The 16,126-nt window shown below is 43.8% G+C and overlaps 1 protein-coding gene across 1 annotated transcript; it reads right to left on the bottom strand.

Moving 5' to 3' along the window:
• Positions 1–2,684: 2,684 nt before the first annotated feature.
• LOC6641676 lies at positions 2,685–6,714 on the bottom strand. The gene is made up of 3 exons (XM_047010995.1): positions 6,617–6,714; positions 3,962–4,283; positions 2,685–3,889 (listed from the first exon to the last, which is right to left on the bottom strand). Exons 2-3 carry the CDS (start codon positions 4,176–4,178, stop codon positions 2,910–2,912), a joined length of 1,197 nt encoding a protein of 398 aa, XP_046866951.1. The 5' UTR covers positions 4,179–4,283; positions 6,617–6,714; the 3' UTR covers positions 2,685–2,909.
• Positions 6,715–16,126: the final 9,412 nt, after the last annotated feature.

Raw genomic sequence — 16,126 nt, 5'->3', positions numbered from 1 at the left:
GTGGGGTCGGAGATGCTTCCTTCTGCCTGTTACATACATTTTGGCGACTTTAATATACCATTTCACCCTATGGGTGTATGGTATAAAAATGATTCTTAAAAAATCCGAATGATATAAAATGTCTTATAAGCAGCCTATTTAATAATATAATTTCCAAAAACTTTACAAATGAAAATCTCTGTGAGTTTTTCCTACTCTCACTTTGTCATCTCTAAATTTGTGTTGCACTTGCTGGGGTCCTAAAGGTAATTTTGTGCTAAAAATTTTCTAAATTTCTGACAAACACATTTGCACACAACGGAGCGATGGGAGAGGCCTGGCCAGGCCAATTGTTGTTGCTGTGGGTGCAAAAAGTTTAACAATAATAAGCAAATGCCCCCATCCCCCAAAAAAGACGAAAACGTATAGGGGCAAATGACATGTTGTTGTTGTTGTTGCTGCTGCTGCTGTTGTCTTTCGTTTACTACTCCGAGTACAAATGCTACTAAAAACCTACCAAAAAATGTTTTTGTTGTTGTTTTTTGTTAGTGTAGTTGTTACTGCAAATACGATTAAATATGGCAAAAGTTGTGCGTACACACACACATACACGTCGACCATTTTATTTAGATTGCGCAACAAAGCCAACAACAAGAAGGCCAACAACAACAGCAGCAACAATAACAAGCTTGAGGGTGTCATGGGGCTCAAAAAAATGGTTTTGCCATTGTTGTTGTTGTGGCTAACAAGGCCAACACATGTTTCTGTGGCAAGGGAGCCAAAAGCAAAGCAATTCTGTTAACAATTTTATTATTAAAATTATGTCAGTGTGGAAGTGTGTACATGCTATGGTGCGTGTGTGTGTGTGTGTGTGTTTGTGTGTGGGTGTAACTGTTCTGTCTCAGTTACACAACAATTTTCAATTGCCCTCAAATGCATTAGTGGCTTATTTTTAACCTAAATGCATAGAAAGTATTTAACTAGAAAACAATTTAAGCGACGTAACAAATGTGTAATATATATATAATCTGTTTCAAAATCAGTTTATTAGGATAAATTTCTGAATGACTATGATAGACTGAAAATGGAAAGGAAACCACAGAGTCGACGATAAATTGCTATAAAATTGTAGTGACTTTTTGCTTATGGTTTTTATATTAGCATTAAAAAATGCAACAATAAATGATATAAACCTGGAAACCTAAAAATAAAAATAAAACGTAAGAGAATTCTGCAATGTTTGCCTGAAAAGCAAAATATTGTCATAAAATTAAATCTTAGAAGAATCATTTTCAAAAGTAAACTCTGAAAAAATCAATGAGAAGAAATAAAACTGTTTTCAGTTTACATGTAAATAAAATTATAGCAATCCGATGAACCAAGGTTTAAGGACAAAGTTAAACATACTACTTAGTTATCCAGTTAAATATGTATTTTTCCATTCTTGTGCTATTTTGAGTAAATTTATTAATGTGTAAAGAAAAATATTCCACACAATGTAGACATATTTTATACACATATTTTTAGCAATCCAGTCGTATGAGTAATTTTTTTTTAGAGTCTTTAACTCTTATGCATCTCTTTAGTTTTAGTTTATCAACTAAATTCCAGTTTATGCACTCATTGTTAATACGGATTCTAAAAGTCTTTAAAATCTTTGTTTATGTGTGTGTGTAATGCTTAGAAAAAATTTTATTTAATGCTTGTTTGCTTTAGTAGGTTGCCTTGCATCGTCTATGTATAGTTAAATGTTCCTTAGACATTTCTATTGTTGACATTTATTTGCACAATAAACGCAAGGCAGCTCGAATTGCATGGGTTGAGACGATGTGCAGTAGTAGCAGCATTCAATAAAACGTTTGGAAATATTACGGGAACAGTCGCCCACTCGCACACACACACACACACATACACACTTGCACTCAAGCATTATATATAGTCACGGGGATCGGGAACTCGACAAAATGAAATGAAATGAAAGAAGCGCACAGAAATATGCAATTTCACCTCAATCACAGTTGTAAAAACAAACAAACAATGGAAAAGTGCTCAGCAGGGGTTAGTAGATTCCACCCATAAACCGCCCCCATAGAACCCCTATCCACACTTTTGCCGATGCACCAAAAATTGAAGGAGCCATATGAGCTACATGCTAGCTGATTCAGTTTGCATCTACAACCCACACACACACACACACATACAGACACTCTCCCCGCATCATTTTGCCAAGTGAGCGAAAATGCAAAAAAAAAAAATGAGAAAAATGCAATAAGTAAAATGTTATAACTGCTTCTAGCAAAAGACCTGACAGAAAATACACGACAAGCAGAAGGAGACATAGAGCCAAGATTATGTGCAAGTAAAGGGAAAGGAATCGATAACAGATACTTGCATATATAGAAAAAGAGGCACAGATGGAAAAACTTGCACTTTCTGTACCTAAAGTTGAGTTTATACGCCTGAAAGCAACGAAACCGAACATAACTAAGACGAAGACAAAGACTAATTCTTTTTCAACCGAGTAAACTCATAATGAATTTATCACACTGGAAGTAACTTAATAAACAAAACAAAAAAAATAAAAAATTTATCACACTAAGAGGACTTATTGTAGCTGATTGTATTAATAAATAAATTCACAATCATAAACCATTTTAAACACTCCTAATAAAAAAACGTCTTAAGATAGAATAGAAAGTGTTAAATGGAATATTAATAATACTTTTTATTTAGGTTAATATCCTTTAAAATGCTTTTTACTACAACAGTTTGATTCCAATTTTACACAATATATCCAACATTTTTAAATTAATCAGCAAAACAAATGCTTAATTAACGAATACGAAATTAAATTCAAAGAAATGAAAGGTTTTGCATAGAAATATAACCAACATATTCTTGGAAACAAAATAGAAAGAATAATTTCAAAACTAATCGCAGAGAATATCAAATTTTTCCAATGCCTGATGGAGACGTGGCTTCTCGAGATCACCAGGCTGGGGCTCCAGTTGGAGCAACTGTTGAATGCTATAACGCTTAATGACTTTGACCTTGACTTGATTGCGTTGAGTTGAATTTAGCTTTGGCAATCTCACTGTGGCTGAAACGCCAGCATGTGTAAGATTGCCACGTCTGGTCTCTCCGGGTAAAACCTGGCCAGGAGGTACATATTTGGGGGAGTAGCTAAGAGATTGAATGCCTGGCAACATAACATGATTGGAATTTGAAGTCGTGGTGAATCGCTTGGATGGATGTTGATTGTCCGAATGTCCTTGAGTGCTGGCACTATGCTTCTTTCCATTGTTTTCCTTATTTTCGCGATTCTGCTTAGATGTTTTCGCCATTTTCATTTTGCATTTCTCATCCCACTCCTTGACCGTGGGTATATATCTCTTGGATGTCTTATTTGTAGTAGTTGGAGCAGCTAGATTTTTGGTTTCGTTCACTTCAGATGTAGCTGGATCAGGCACGATGTGCTTTTGACTTTCTTTATGCATCTCTTTGAGGACTAATTCAATACGATTTCGCTTGGCTGTGCGCAAACGGTTGACACGTTCACGTTCTACTGAATTAAAGTCCACCGGCGAGCGTGTTAGATGAATAATTGGTGGCTTATTTGCATCAGTTTTTGTAGATGAAGTCACCTTTTTGAGTGGCACCAAAGGCTCACGCATGCGACGCTGTTCGACAAGTTTAAGAGCTTCCAAGGCCACTTTTCGTTCATATTCACGTCGCTTCTCTTCGGACTCCTTACTTAATTCCTTTACCTGCTTTTCATTCGGTGATTTCACTTTTGGTTCAGCTTTCGTATCCCTGCTGGCCGATTCTTTTTCCTTCTTAGGGCGCTTCGTGCCAGAAACTATCAGATATTCCTCGGCGCCCATTGAGATAATGTGTGGATTACAAGGAGCTAAATGATATAAAAAAGAAAAGCTCAAATACGCGTTTTGAATTGGTCAAGTGTTAAATGTTGAGTTCTTACTTCCTTGATTATCAGGCCGCAATTGAGACCTTGGGAATCCCTTCCATGGCAATGTTAACTTGGCTTTAGTATTGGCCTCGTCGAACGATTCAAAGTGGCGCTTTAACTTTCCCAAGTCCACTGTATTATTGGGCTCCTCAGATTGTTTGGAGAGCGGCACAAATTCTGTTGCATGCGCATTAAGTTTTCCATGTGTCACATTAGTGTTCGATTTCATTCCCCATCTGGTTTTAACTTTATCGCCATATTCTTCCTCTAAGTTGCCAAGGGGTGGATATGGAGACTTAAGAATCTGCAAGAGGGCTTTACTCTTGATCAAATTCTGCATATTGGAAAAAAAAAGTTTCTATTGTTTGTTGTTTCGTAAGAGCAATATAATTTCAGTTGTTAACCGAGTCGTTAGTTATATAATAGTAAAGATATATCTCAGAATGATTATGACTTTTGAAAACTGTATACTGAGATGGAGTCGATCGAAATCTATTTTTTTTTTTCATCTATTGATTTTATTATTGAGAATAATTTATGATATGGTTATATAATTTTAGTTCCATTTTTGCAGAGTCAATATACTAAATAAATTTAAAAAAAAAATTTTTTTATTGTATTTTAAGCCCTATTAATAAACGTTAACTGCAACTGCAAAAAAAATTGATTTAGTTTTATTTTACATATCCTCTACATGATTATCAACTGCAGCGTTGACCTTATATACTTTTAGGATAATGTAGATCCATGTGACGATTTGTCGGTTGTAACAGCCAAAAGCGCTTGTATAAAAAAGAGAGAGAGAGAGAGCGAGAATGTCTGTATGTGTGTATGAGGCTTAACTCACGCACAAGCGTTTACTTTTAGTGACACTGACGTTGTAGCACTTTTATGGTTCAAAGCAGCCACAAACCACGCCCATACACGCACGCTCTATGAAGGCTGATGCCTCTGGTGCATTAGACATGTGGCACACGGAAACACTTAGCCAGAGGAGAAAAAAAAAGGATTAACTGAAAAAAGGCGAACGATGACATGGTGCCACAAGCAGGAGTACTAGCATGAGGATGCGGATACCGAGGATGTGGTCAGCGTAATACAGACTTATGACATTTAACAGGTACTTGCTGATTTACTTAATTTTTCAGCTGTTAGATTGCATTTGTGCACTTTGCACTGGGATACCTGGCGTGAGTTTAGAACTAATTTAAGTCAAAAATCATTTGCCAAACGAGTCACGAAATGGCTCAGTATTGTCCAGTTTTCGCTACGTCATTTCTAGCATCGAAAGGGTGACATGTACAGGTTCATAATGTGCGCTAATGTGCATGCATAATACAAACGAGTAAAAAAGGCAACACACACGTGCCACACACACACACACACACACACAGTCACACTGTCGCCTGCACCCTCAGACAACAAGGACACGAAACAGGCAATTTAACAAGCCATCAACGTTGATGGTGCCGACAATGATGTTGATGATGACGCCGTGCCTAGGCAATAATAAAACCAACACAACCAACAACATTGACAACTCAGCAATATGCCCTGAAGCCTGACTACAAGGAGTTTTCGACAATTTACAAACAACTTTTGCAGGAAGAGAAATTAAATTTCTTTGAAATAATAATTCATCTTTACATAGGCAATAATTTCTATAAATTTCAGCGAAAACTTTTACTTAGCGGAAACCAAAAATTAAATCAATTCAAGGTGATTTCTGTGGATTTCCATCTCACGTTTTTGGCCAACGATTCGCTCTACTTGTTCAACTTTTTTGGCTTATGTTGATGATCACGTAGTGCCCCATAAAATTTCAAAAGAAAAAAAATCAAAAAAATGAAACGCATAACGTTCACAACTTTCGCTCTCAAAATGCATAGAATATTTATATTACGTATACGTCATGTGACCTTTCACTTGGTCTACCTATAAGTAGCTTAATTAGTGTAACAAACTGTTTGCCAATTGAGAGTTGGCTCCAAAAGCATTTGACATTGTGCAAACTTGCGGCTTTTAATCCAGCTTTACACATTCATGGACCATCACTAGTAAAAACAACAAAATCAAGTCCAGTTGTGGTGCCAGAATGACTTAAGCTGCTTTTCTAGCCGCAAAGTGGCCCACATACTTATGCTTCCTCTTCTTATTTTTGTTTCAATGGATGAATTTTTAAAAGATCTTCTCAAGCATTTTAAGAACGTGTAAGTATATAACTAAAAGAATAAAAAAATTATCGCCGATTTCTTCGCCTCCGACCTTAAGAGAATTGCAAGGGCTTTATCTGCTACCAGTTTGTGAGAAAATCGAAATGGGCGAACAATTTTAATAAATGGCATTCGAAGAGTATATTGATAAGATATTTAAAATGTTATCGGGAGACATATTTATAATTGAATTTCTCATTTTAATTATATGTTTTTTCGGGGTTTTTCCCCATGTCATTAAAAAAACAACAAATATATTCTCGATGGATAATTATAAGTTAGGTATAAATTGATGTGTGCGCCCTATTATAATTAAATATTATGTTTTTACAAGTTTTAGCAAAGTTAGAAATTAAAGATGAAAAGTCTTCAACTAGAAACAATCTAATAAACACTTTTTTAAAAGCTGAACTTAATTTGTTTACCAGAAGTAATGGATATTTCAAAGTCTTACCTCGCAATCGAATTGAATTTTTCGCAACTTTCGCAGCAGTTTTACCGTCTTGGTTGTGCTGCATGCACAAAAGCCAGGAAATTGAATAAAATTGCCATGTTATGATTATGGAAAGGAAGTCTGCTGCAAGTAAAAGAGAGGTGTACAGTGGGAGGACACGAAAGAGCGAGGCATATAGTTTTTACAACTCTTAACCATCGTTTAAGTGCGTTCAACCACTAAAGGAAAACGTTTATTGTAAAGTGAATGTGTTCTTAATTAGCAGATGCTGCGAATTAAACAGCGACATACATTCATATATGTACATACATACAGTGTTGGAAGAAATAATAGAAACGGTAACCTACTTTGATTTTAAAATCATTTTTTTTAACGTTGGACGTTAATATTTTAGAGCCGCCGTCTCAGTCCCCGGACTTAAACCCAATAGAACAGCTTTGGGGAATATTAAAGAAGAGGATTGCTGGTTGTTCACGCCACCGGGTGAACAGCAGTGAGCGGCGAAGAGCAGTGAAGAGTGAGGAGGGTTTTTTGATCCTCGGCATCTACGGTCACACCAGGAGGGGTGACTGGGTTTTTTCCAATGGGCATCGCCATTATTCCGAATCGAGATTTTCACCCGAACACCCGTTCTCTTGCATTTTTTACGATTTGTTAACTTTTTTCAACCCGAACCATCTCCGTGTGTGCCGGGCTACCTGTGAATATTATATAAATAATAAAACCTACGTTTATTTAACCGAAGTTTTTCGTGCGTTTTAATTCACCACTCGCTCACCACAAACTGAAGAAATTGGCACCCGCCAACTCCTTGTATTTCATTTGGATCCTTCCGCCCCCCACGAACATTGGTCCTTCGAGCCGGATATCCTTCCGCTCCTCCAGCTTGCATCGGCGGAATTCCTGATAAGTACAAAATTTCATTATTCATTTCATTTCCATACTACTAAAAGTGTGAGGTTTTCCCGCTTCTCCATAGCGACCTACACACTTTTACATATTGTATGTATGTACATACCTGACCTGTTCCAAGGTTACATGGTAGTTCCTAATCCTTAGCGTGATTGTCCAACGTTCTCGTTTTACATTCCACGATTATCCATTTTTTATTTATGTTTTTTTTTCCTCGCACTTGTCCAAATCCACCTCTTTTTTTTCATATGCATTCACATGTACATGTATGTAATTTCCACAGCTGTTTGCCAAATCCGCGTAAAAGTTTAAAAAAAAAACAAAAAAATTATTAAAGTGTTATAAAAAATAGGGAAGAATAATAATCAAGTGTTCACCGCGTTTTCTTATGTGTTGGAATAATTATTTTTAATGCCAAACTTATTTCCGCACGCGCGCATCTACGTACATACATACATACATACATCGTCACCTGTTGATGTACGCGCATATGTACCTACCCATATATATATAATCCCTTCGCACATTTACCACGACACAAAAGGCAGAAAAAAAAATATTCTTTTTTTAAATAGCACTTAACGTATGCATCGCGATTTCTTGCGCGTTCGAATTCGGTGCGAAATTAAATTCCTCACGCGCGTCTTTGGATACCGGTGCACTTGCTTACATACGTACATACATATATGCTTACATAGTCATACATTGCACATACATATGTACATATCCACAACATATAATACATTTCGGTGTCGCGCATTGATTTAACACAATTCCACATCCAATTAAATTACAATTACTTACGTTTTTTTTTTTGTTGTTGTGAACAACGCGTGTGCATACATCCATATACTCACCTGTGTACTTATGCATGTACGTACATACATAGATCAAAGCATCTGTCCATATGCATTGATCGGTTGTTTGGTTTGCGCACAACACTCGCGGTGCGTAAAAGCGTTCTTTTGTTCTTGGTTTTTCCGCACAACCACAAAAAAAAATTATTAACATAATTAAACAACAAAATCAAAAACCAAATATATAAACAGCGGCCGACAGCTGTTTTCGGAGTAGTGGTGACACGTGAGTCGAGTCGTGATATCGATAGGCGGCTCAAGCGCGCCAAGTTCAAATCACATTATTTCCGATTCCCTTTGTTCGCCTAATTATATATCCGCCCATATTTATAACTAAATACATATATATTTTTCCAGCACTATCGTGCCCACATTTATATATCCGTCCATATTCATAAATTATATATATATAATTTTTTCCGGCCAGTATTTTGCGCACATATATATATCCGCCCATATTTATAAATAAATACATATATATTTTTTCCAGCACTATCGGGCCCATATTTATATATCCATTCATATTCAAAAATTATAAATATATTTTTTCCGGCCAGTATTTTGCGCACATATATATATCCGCCCATATTTATAAATAAATACATATATATTTTTTCCAGCACTATCGGGCCCATATTTATATATCCATCCATATTCAAAAATTATAAATATATTTTTTCCGGCCAGCCTTTTGCGCTCATATATATATCCGCCCATATTTATAAATAAATGCATATATATTTTTTCCAGCACTATCGGGCCCATATTTATATATCCATTCATATTCAAAAATTATAAATATATTTTTCCGGCCAGCCTTTTGCGCTCATATATATATCCGCCCATATTTATAAATAAATACATATATATATATTTTTTCCAGCACTATCGGGCCCATATTTATATATCCATTCATATTCAAAAATTATAAATATACTTCTTCCGGCCAGCCTTTTGCGCTCATATATATATCCGCCCATATTTATAAATAAATACATATATATATTTTTTCCAGCACTATCGGGCCCATATTTATACATCCGTCCATATTTATAAATTATATATATAATTTTTTCCGGCCAGTATTGTGCGCACATATATATATCCAGATCCAGATCTATACAAAAACGTATTTTCTTTTATCCTATACATCTTTATTTATATATTTCCTCCGTGTTTTGTTTTATACGTACTTCCAGCGTTACTTACGAATCCATACAAACTTGTTTTGTAATCATTTAGCTTGTCTACGGGCAAGTTTTGATCCGCACTCGTGCGTTCGTATATTGTTCCGCATCTATCCCCATTCAAAGGGCTCCGTTTCCGAGCCGCACGCGAGATAATTCTCCCGCAATCCTGCGGTGCACAGTGAGAAAGCTCTTGCGTCCTCATACAGTCCACTTCTCATTTCCTCAAATTTTCCCCATTTTCTCAAAACCCACAAACTCGGTGTTCAACGGTAAGGTCGTCCCCTGAGTATGTCCACGGAGCCGTCCAAGACTGCGCCGAAGTCTAACGGTCTTTCGTCTCCCTCTTCAACTCCGGAGAAGGTTCGACCTCCGATAACTCCGGCGACCGTGAAGCGTACGGATATTTCGCGCAAGTTCTCGTCTGTTCGCAGCCGCAGCGAATCCCCAAGATCCCGTCCGTCTTCGTCCAGCCTCCCTCAGGGTCGCAGATTCTCGGTTAAAGACTCGAGTGAACACAAAGGTCGTTCCAAGCTTTCAACCCAGACCCAGATCCCGCACGTTGTTGTGACGCACTGTTCTGACGCTCCCGTCACCCGATCCGTATCACAACAGCGCAGAGAACACTCCAGAATGTCCCTCTCCGATTTCATTCTGGCGTGCGACGCATTGACTCTGTTCGAAGCTCGGGAGAGTGAAGCTCTAACTTCTGAAGTGCCCTTGTTTTCCCTTAAAATGCACTTAGAGCAGCTCAAATCGCTGTGGTCAACTGTCGAGATGGAACACTCCCGTTGTCACAAGGCCTTGACAGTCCAAACCGACGAGGAAAGCTTGGCAAACATAAGCCGCATCAAGGCGAAGCACGAATACGCCTATGCGGCGTATGTGCGATGCGGGACGTTGTTTGGAGAACGCATCGAACAGCTCTCGGCACAGATGACGAGTCTTATGCGTCAGCCCACCGCTCCGTCGAGGCCGGCGGGGCATAGAGTTCCTCCGTGTGAGGTGGAGACATTTGATGGCGACAGCCTAGCATGGCCCACATTCCGCGATTTGTTCGCCGCCATTTATATCGCCAACCCGTACTTGTCACAAGTGGAGAAGCTCTATCACCTGAACACCAAGACGCGAGGGGAAGCGAGAACCATCGTGGCTAAGTCCCCCCTGACGAATGAGGGTTTCCAGGCCGCGTGGGAGAACCTCACCGCACGGTACGAAAACAGCCGTCTGCTGGTCATGACTCAAGCCAGACAACTCCTTCAGATTCCCGCGGTGGCACAAGAGTCGGGCAAATCCTTGCGAGAGCTGCAGACCGCGTTTCAAGGGTGTCTTACCGCACTTGAGCGTTCGGGTGTTAGTACTGAGAATTGGGATGTCCTACTTATCGCCATCTGCACTAGTAAATTGCCGAAGGCCATAATCCTCCTGTGGGAGCAATCAGTGCCCAATAAGACTGTCGTCTCAACGTGGTCCGATTTGAACCAATTTCTTACCGATCGGTATCGTGTCCTGGATGCCACCGAAGAACATAAGTCGGCCCCAAGTGTCCAAGCCATCCCCATTGGTCCCCGCAAATCCTCTGCAACGATGAAAGTCCAAGCGTTTCCAGCGAAAGCTCAGCTAAAATCGGCGTCTTGCAAGCTGTGCCATCGGGAAAATCACCCAATACGGCTCTGCCCTAGTTTCCTTGATATGCCTGTTCAGAGGCGGCTGGAAACCATTAGACAGCAGGGACTTTGTCTGAACTGTTTTGCCCGCGGTCATCAAGTGAAGGGCTGCTCCAGTGCGCATAATTGCCATACCTGCAAGGAGCGTCATCATACGCTGTTGCATCCTAGTGATGTGTCCGTGCCCTCGCCATCCGCTGCGCAAGTCCCACCATCCAGCGCCACAGAGCGCCCGTCCGCGAGCGACCAGCTCACAAATGCTCAAAGTTATTTCGCATCTACCCCAGGCAGAGGCCTTTTAGGCACTGCGATTGTCACTCTGCACCATCGTGGTGTGGATCATCATATTCGGGCGTTGATCGACTCGGGAGCCGATTCAACTTTTCTCTCCGAACGTGTCTTCAGCATGGTCCAGCCCCCCTTCTACCCAGTAGACGCCGCGGTTACTGGCATGGGCCAGAGTGATGGAGGCTGCGCCGACAAGGTGTGTCTGCTAATGCTGTCTCCCCCGTGTGACAGATTGAACAAGATTGAGGTCTCCGCCCTGGTCGTATCCAAATTGTCAGGGGCCATTCCAACAGCTCCATTCCTTAATACGGTTCCGACGCAGTGCCTCGATCGCCCCCTGGCTGACCCGTACTACAACAAGCCCGCGCCTATTGACATGATCATCGGTGTAGACCTGTTTCCCCACATCCTCGGAGAACGGATCAAAAAGGATATTGGTGATTTTGTCGGGCTAGAAACCATCTTTGGATGGGTTCTGTGTGGGGCTATCACTCCTGACCCTCCGGTGTCTAGATCCGTTTTCGCGGCACAGACGCGAGTTAGTCCCGAAGCAAAGCTTGATGTACTCCTCACCAAGTTTTGGGAGGTGGAAGACCTTCCCGCAAAGCCGGAAAAGGAGGATGACGCATTCTGCGAGCGGAACTTCCAGGAGACCACCCAAAGGGGAAAGGACGGCCGATATGTTGTGTCCCTACCGTTCAAAGGTCCGAATAGCGTTGACTTGGGCCACTCAAGACCGATCGCGCTGGCTCAATTCCTGCGGAATGAAGCACGCCTTCTCAAGGATCCGGTTCTAAAAACGCAGTACGATGCCATTATTCAAGAGTACGAGGAATTGGGTCATATGATTCGGGTGACGCCGCCTCAAGATGGGAAAAACTTCTATCTCCCCCATCATGCGGTGTTTAAGCCCGATAGCACCACCACTAAGGTACGCGTGGTATTTAACGCGTCGAGCCCCTCCACACAAGGCGTCAGCCTCAACGATGTCTTGCACACCGGTCCTACTCTTCAGGCCGACCTCACGCTTCAGGTACTGAAATGGCGGTTCTTTCAATTCGTTTTCAATGCCGACATAACGCAGATGTATCGACAAATCCGAGTCGATCCCAGGCATACCCCCTTTCAGCGGATCCTCTACCGAGACCGCTGCGGCAATATCCAGGATTACGAGTTACAAACTGTCACGTTTGGGGTTAACTGCGCGCCATTCTTGGCGATCCGAGTCCTTTTACAACTGGCACAAGACGTGCAAGCGATGTATCCTCAGGCGAGCGAAATCCTTCGGAACTACATGTATGTTGATGATGTCCTTGCCGGCGCTCACACTGAAGCCGACGCCCGTCTCGCCATACGAGAGCTTCAAGCGACCCTCCAATCTGCGGGCTTCCCGCTTCGGAAGTGGACTTCCAATAAGAAGGAAGTACTTCAAGCCATTCCGAGAGAGCACCTGCTGCGAGAGGACTTTCTCGAGCTGGAAGACGCGAGCACTGCAAAAACCTTGGGCATCCGCTGGCAAGCTGCCGAAGACGTCTTCTTCTTCACCGTAGCGGACCCCCCCTTGAAGGAGTCGATCACCAAGAGGCAGGTTCTGTCCCATATCGCTAAACTCTTTGACCCCGCTGGTTGGCTAGCCCCATTTGTCATCCGAGCGAAGATATTCATGCAACAAATCTGGCTTACCGAACTGGGCTGGGACGATGTTCTGCCGCCTCTCCTGCTGCAGCAATGGCACGAATTCCTGCAGGATTACCCAGGCCTCAGTCGACTCCGCATTCCCCGTTGGCTAAACACCAGCGATAAGCTCTCGTGGGAGCTTCATGGCTTCTGTGACGCGTCACAGAAAGCGTATGGAGCAGCCCTATATGTGCGGGTTCGGTGCGGCGATCAAGTAGCCGTCCATTTATTAACGGCTAAGACCCGTGTAGCTCCAGTCAAAACAGTCTCACTGCCTCGGCTGGAGTTGTGCGGAGCGGTTTTACTAGCCGATCTCTGGGCGTCGATCGTTCCTGAACTCCCAATCCCACCTGCAACCTCCCAGTTTTGGACCGACTCTACCATCGTGTTGGCTTGGCTCAATAAACCCCCGTGCAGTTGGTCCACCTTCGTGGCCAATCGGGTATCCAGCATCTCCAAAAGCACCAGTGGCCAAAGCTGGTCACATGTGCGCTCCGAGGACAACCCCGCTGATCTGGCGAGCCGTGGGGTCTCCGCGGCCGAGTTATCGGCCAGCAGACTCTGGTGGCATGGGCCGGACTGGCTCCAGCGAGCCCCCGAGTATTGGCCAACTCCCCATAACGAACTCCCAGACACCCAGTTGGAGCAACGAGTCCAGTGCCACACCACCGCGACCACCCTACTCGAGGACGTCAGCGAACGTTTCTCGGATTATGGTAGGGCATTACGAGTCATCGCGTACATCCTACGCTTCGCCACCAAAAGGATTTCGACGCCTTCCACGGTTCACCTCACCAATGACGAACTTCTCTCCGCCGAGCGCGCCTTGATTCGGACCTCTCAGCGTCGGGAATACCTCGCGGAGATACGGGCCCTGGGGGAAGGGCGACCCCTGCCATCATCCAGCACGCTACTCAATCTGAATCCATTTCTCGATCAGCATGGGTTACTCCGCGCCTGCGGACGACTCCGGGCCGCCGAGTCCCTCCGATATGATGAACGTCACCCTATTCTCCTCCCCTATAGTACTCATTTCACTCGCCTGCTTGTCGAATTCGCCCACCGCATCACGTTGCATGGCGGCAATCAACTGATGGTGCGGTATCTGCGCACCAAATTCTGGATCCCACGGATCAAGAACATGGTGAAGTCCCACCTCAAGGGGTGCAAAGTCTGCATCGTTCATCGTCGACGACTACAGACCCAGATGATGGGTGATCTCCCTCGAGAACGGATCACGTACTCCAGGCCCTTCACCCACACGGGCATTGATTTCGCAGGGCCGTTCGAGATCAAAAATTACACCGGGCGTGCGTGTCTCATAACTAAGGGCTATGTCTGCGTCTTCGTGTGTTTCAGCACGAAGGCAATCCATCTCGAGGCTACCTCCGACCTCACCACTGAAAGATTTCTTGCAGCCTTCTCTCGGTTTGTCGCACGGAGACAATGCCCCCAGCGCATTTACTCCGACAATGGCAAAACCTTCGTAGGGGCCTCAAAGGCGCTCGAACAAGATTTCCTGAACGCCACCAAGCTTGATATAATGAAGGCATTTCCCCAGCACATTTTATCCTGGCAGTTCATTCCGCCAAGCGCGCCCCATATGGGAGGACTGTGGGAAGCAGGGGTCAAAAGTTTTAAGACCCTGTTTTACAAGTCTTCGTCCACTGTCAAATACACCTTCGAGGAACTTTCCACTCTCCTGTGCAGGATCGAAGCGTGTCTAAACTCCAGGCCAATCTCTCCCATGAGCGAGGATCCAGAGGACCTGCTGGCCCTAAGCCCGGGACATTTCCTGATTGGAGGACCGCTCTTATCCATTGCGGAACCGGAAATTCTGGTCGAGCCTATGTCACTGATCAACCGATGGCAGCGACTGAAGGCAATCCAGCAGGCTTTCTGCCGCCGCTGGAAGAGTGAGTACCTCAAGGAGCTTCACAAACGGAACAAGTGGAAGTCACCGACTCGCAGCATCCAGACCGGCGACCTCGTGATCGTGTCCGAAGATCATCTCCCCTCCAACGAGTGGCGCTTAGGGCGAATTGAGCGCACTCTGCCCGGGGCTGACGGTCTCGTCCGAGTGGCTGATGTCACCACCGCGCGTGGGTCTATCCGAAGACCCGTAGCGAAGCTTATTCTGTTGCAAGACAGCAGGAGTCCTGAGCCTAAAACCGTATCGTGACTCCCAATCCCTCTATGTTCCCTCCGAATGTCCTCGTCTCCGTGCATGTTGTTCGTTCGGTGCTGATCAACAAGTATTGTCCCAATTGCTTGGCACACGAGCATTCATCCGACGCGTGCCGGACTCGCCATGGTTGCCGACGATGCGGGCAAAGGCACCACACCCTGCTCCACATGGCCGACCAAACGCCGAGACCACGTGCCTCCGCCCGGCGGCGCAGCCAATCACCCCCCTCCGGGCGTGCTGCACCCCCGCTACAACCCTGTTCCCGATCATCGTCCGACCGCTCCGCTTCCCCAGAAGGCGCACCCGAAATCTGTTTATCCTCCCTGCTCCACGCCAGGACGACGACTGTCCTGCCAACCGCAGTCCTCCGGTTGGGCAATGGCTCGAAATCCTTCGAGACCCGCGTCCTTCTCGATGCGTGTGCGGCTGAGAGCCGCATCAATCGCTCCTTTGCCCGGTCCCTGGGGTTAGCTGTGACCAAGGTCGGGGTCGACCAAGCCTGTACGGCCGTCCTCGAGTCGAGGTCCGACGAGACGTTCCGACGGAACGTTATATTCCGGGTCGAAGAGGACTTGCTCATCCGCACTCCCATCCGGGAAGTGGTGGCGCCGGTTCGGGAGAAATTCGCCACCCTGATCCTGGCCGACCCCTATTTCTATCGGCCGGCGTCGGTGTCCGTGGTACTCGGGGCAGACCTCTATCCGGAGGTCATCCAACCAGGCTGTGTGCCCGGT

Source organism: Drosophila willistoni (assembly GCF_018902025.1).
Source record: "Drosophila willistoni isolate 14030-0811.24 chromosome 2R unlocalized genomic scaffold, UCI_dwil_1.1 Seg200, whole genome shotgun sequence".
Taxonomy (NCBI): domain Eukaryota; kingdom Metazoa; phylum Arthropoda; class Insecta; order Diptera; family Drosophilidae; genus Drosophila; species Drosophila willistoni.
This window is presented reverse-complemented; position numbering and strand designations above follow the sequence as displayed.